Below are 974 nucleotides of genomic sequence, written 5' to 3' on the forward strand. Positions count from 1 at the left end.
CCAGCCTGGGCGACAGAGCGAGGCTCCGACTCAAAAACAAACCAACCAACAAACAAAAAGAATGTAGGTGATTTTGCACGTGACTCAGCCATCCCTTGGCAAGAAGGTCTGGGACAATGAGCTTGTGGTTGTGGTGAGGGCTGAGGGTTTCACAGAACAAACATTCTGGCTTGCCGAGTGTGACGCTTCACACTTTCATTCTCTAGCAATTCCCAATCGCTGACGGCTCAGAAGAGCTATTTTGAGCCCCAGGCAGTGGGGTTTGCTTTCCAGGGTGGGGCCACTTACTTGTAGTGGAAAGTCAGGTTGCTCCTGGGGTAGTGGCTCGCATTCCATGTCACCTGCACCGTTTCTAGATTAAAGTAGATGATCTGAATCTGTACGCCTTCTCCTAGACACAGAGAGATGCAGCAAGTTCACTGTCAGGTAACTCTATTTTATTTTTTAGTTTTATTTTTTAATTTATTGTTGTTTTTGAGATGGAGTCTCTCTCTGTCGCCCAGGCTGGAGTCCAGTGCCGCGATCTCGGCTCACTGCAACCTTCCCCTCAGGGTTCAAGCGATTCTCCTGCCTCAGCCTCCCAAGTAGCTGGGAGGACAGGTGCCCGCCACCGTGCCCAGCTAATTTTTTGCATTTTTAGTAGAGACGGGGTGTCATCATATTCAACAGGATGGTCTGGATCTCCTGACCTCATGATCCACCTGCCTCAGCCTCCCAAAGTGCTGGGATTACAGGCGTGAGCCACCGCGCCCCGCAAGGCAACTCTAAAAAGAGCTAGACACTTACAGCATGAAGCCAGCACTTTCGTCCTAAGAAGGAGATGCTGGTTTAAAAGGACAGAGATCTGGCCAGGCGCAGTGGCTCACCTGTCATCCCAGCACTTTGGGAGGCCGAGGCAGATGGATCATGAGGTCAGGAGATCGAGGCCATCCTGGCCAACATGGAGAAACCCCGTCTCCACTAAAAATACAAAA

The 974-nt window shown here is 50.8% G+C and overlaps 1 protein-coding gene across 1 annotated transcript in view; it reads right to left on the reverse strand.

Annotated features, from left to right (window-relative positions):
- Positions 1-974, reverse strand: part of CRLF2 (cytokine receptor-like factor 2) — a 40,013-nt gene that overhangs the window by 33,656 nt on the left and 5,383 nt on the right. The window contains exon 2 of the mRNA XM_011943965.1: positions 289-391. Coding sequence (XP_011799355.1) covers positions 289-391 — 103 coding nt within the window. The remainder of the gene's footprint in view (positions 1-288; positions 392-974) is intronic.

Source organism: Colobus angolensis, unplaced genomic scaffold (genome assembly GCF_000951035.1).
Source record: "Colobus angolensis palliatus isolate OR3802 unplaced genomic scaffold, Cang.pa_1.0 Scaffold223, whole genome shotgun sequence".
In the NCBI taxonomy this organism is placed as follows: domain Eukaryota; kingdom Metazoa; phylum Chordata; class Mammalia; order Primates; family Cercopithecidae; genus Colobus; species Colobus angolensis.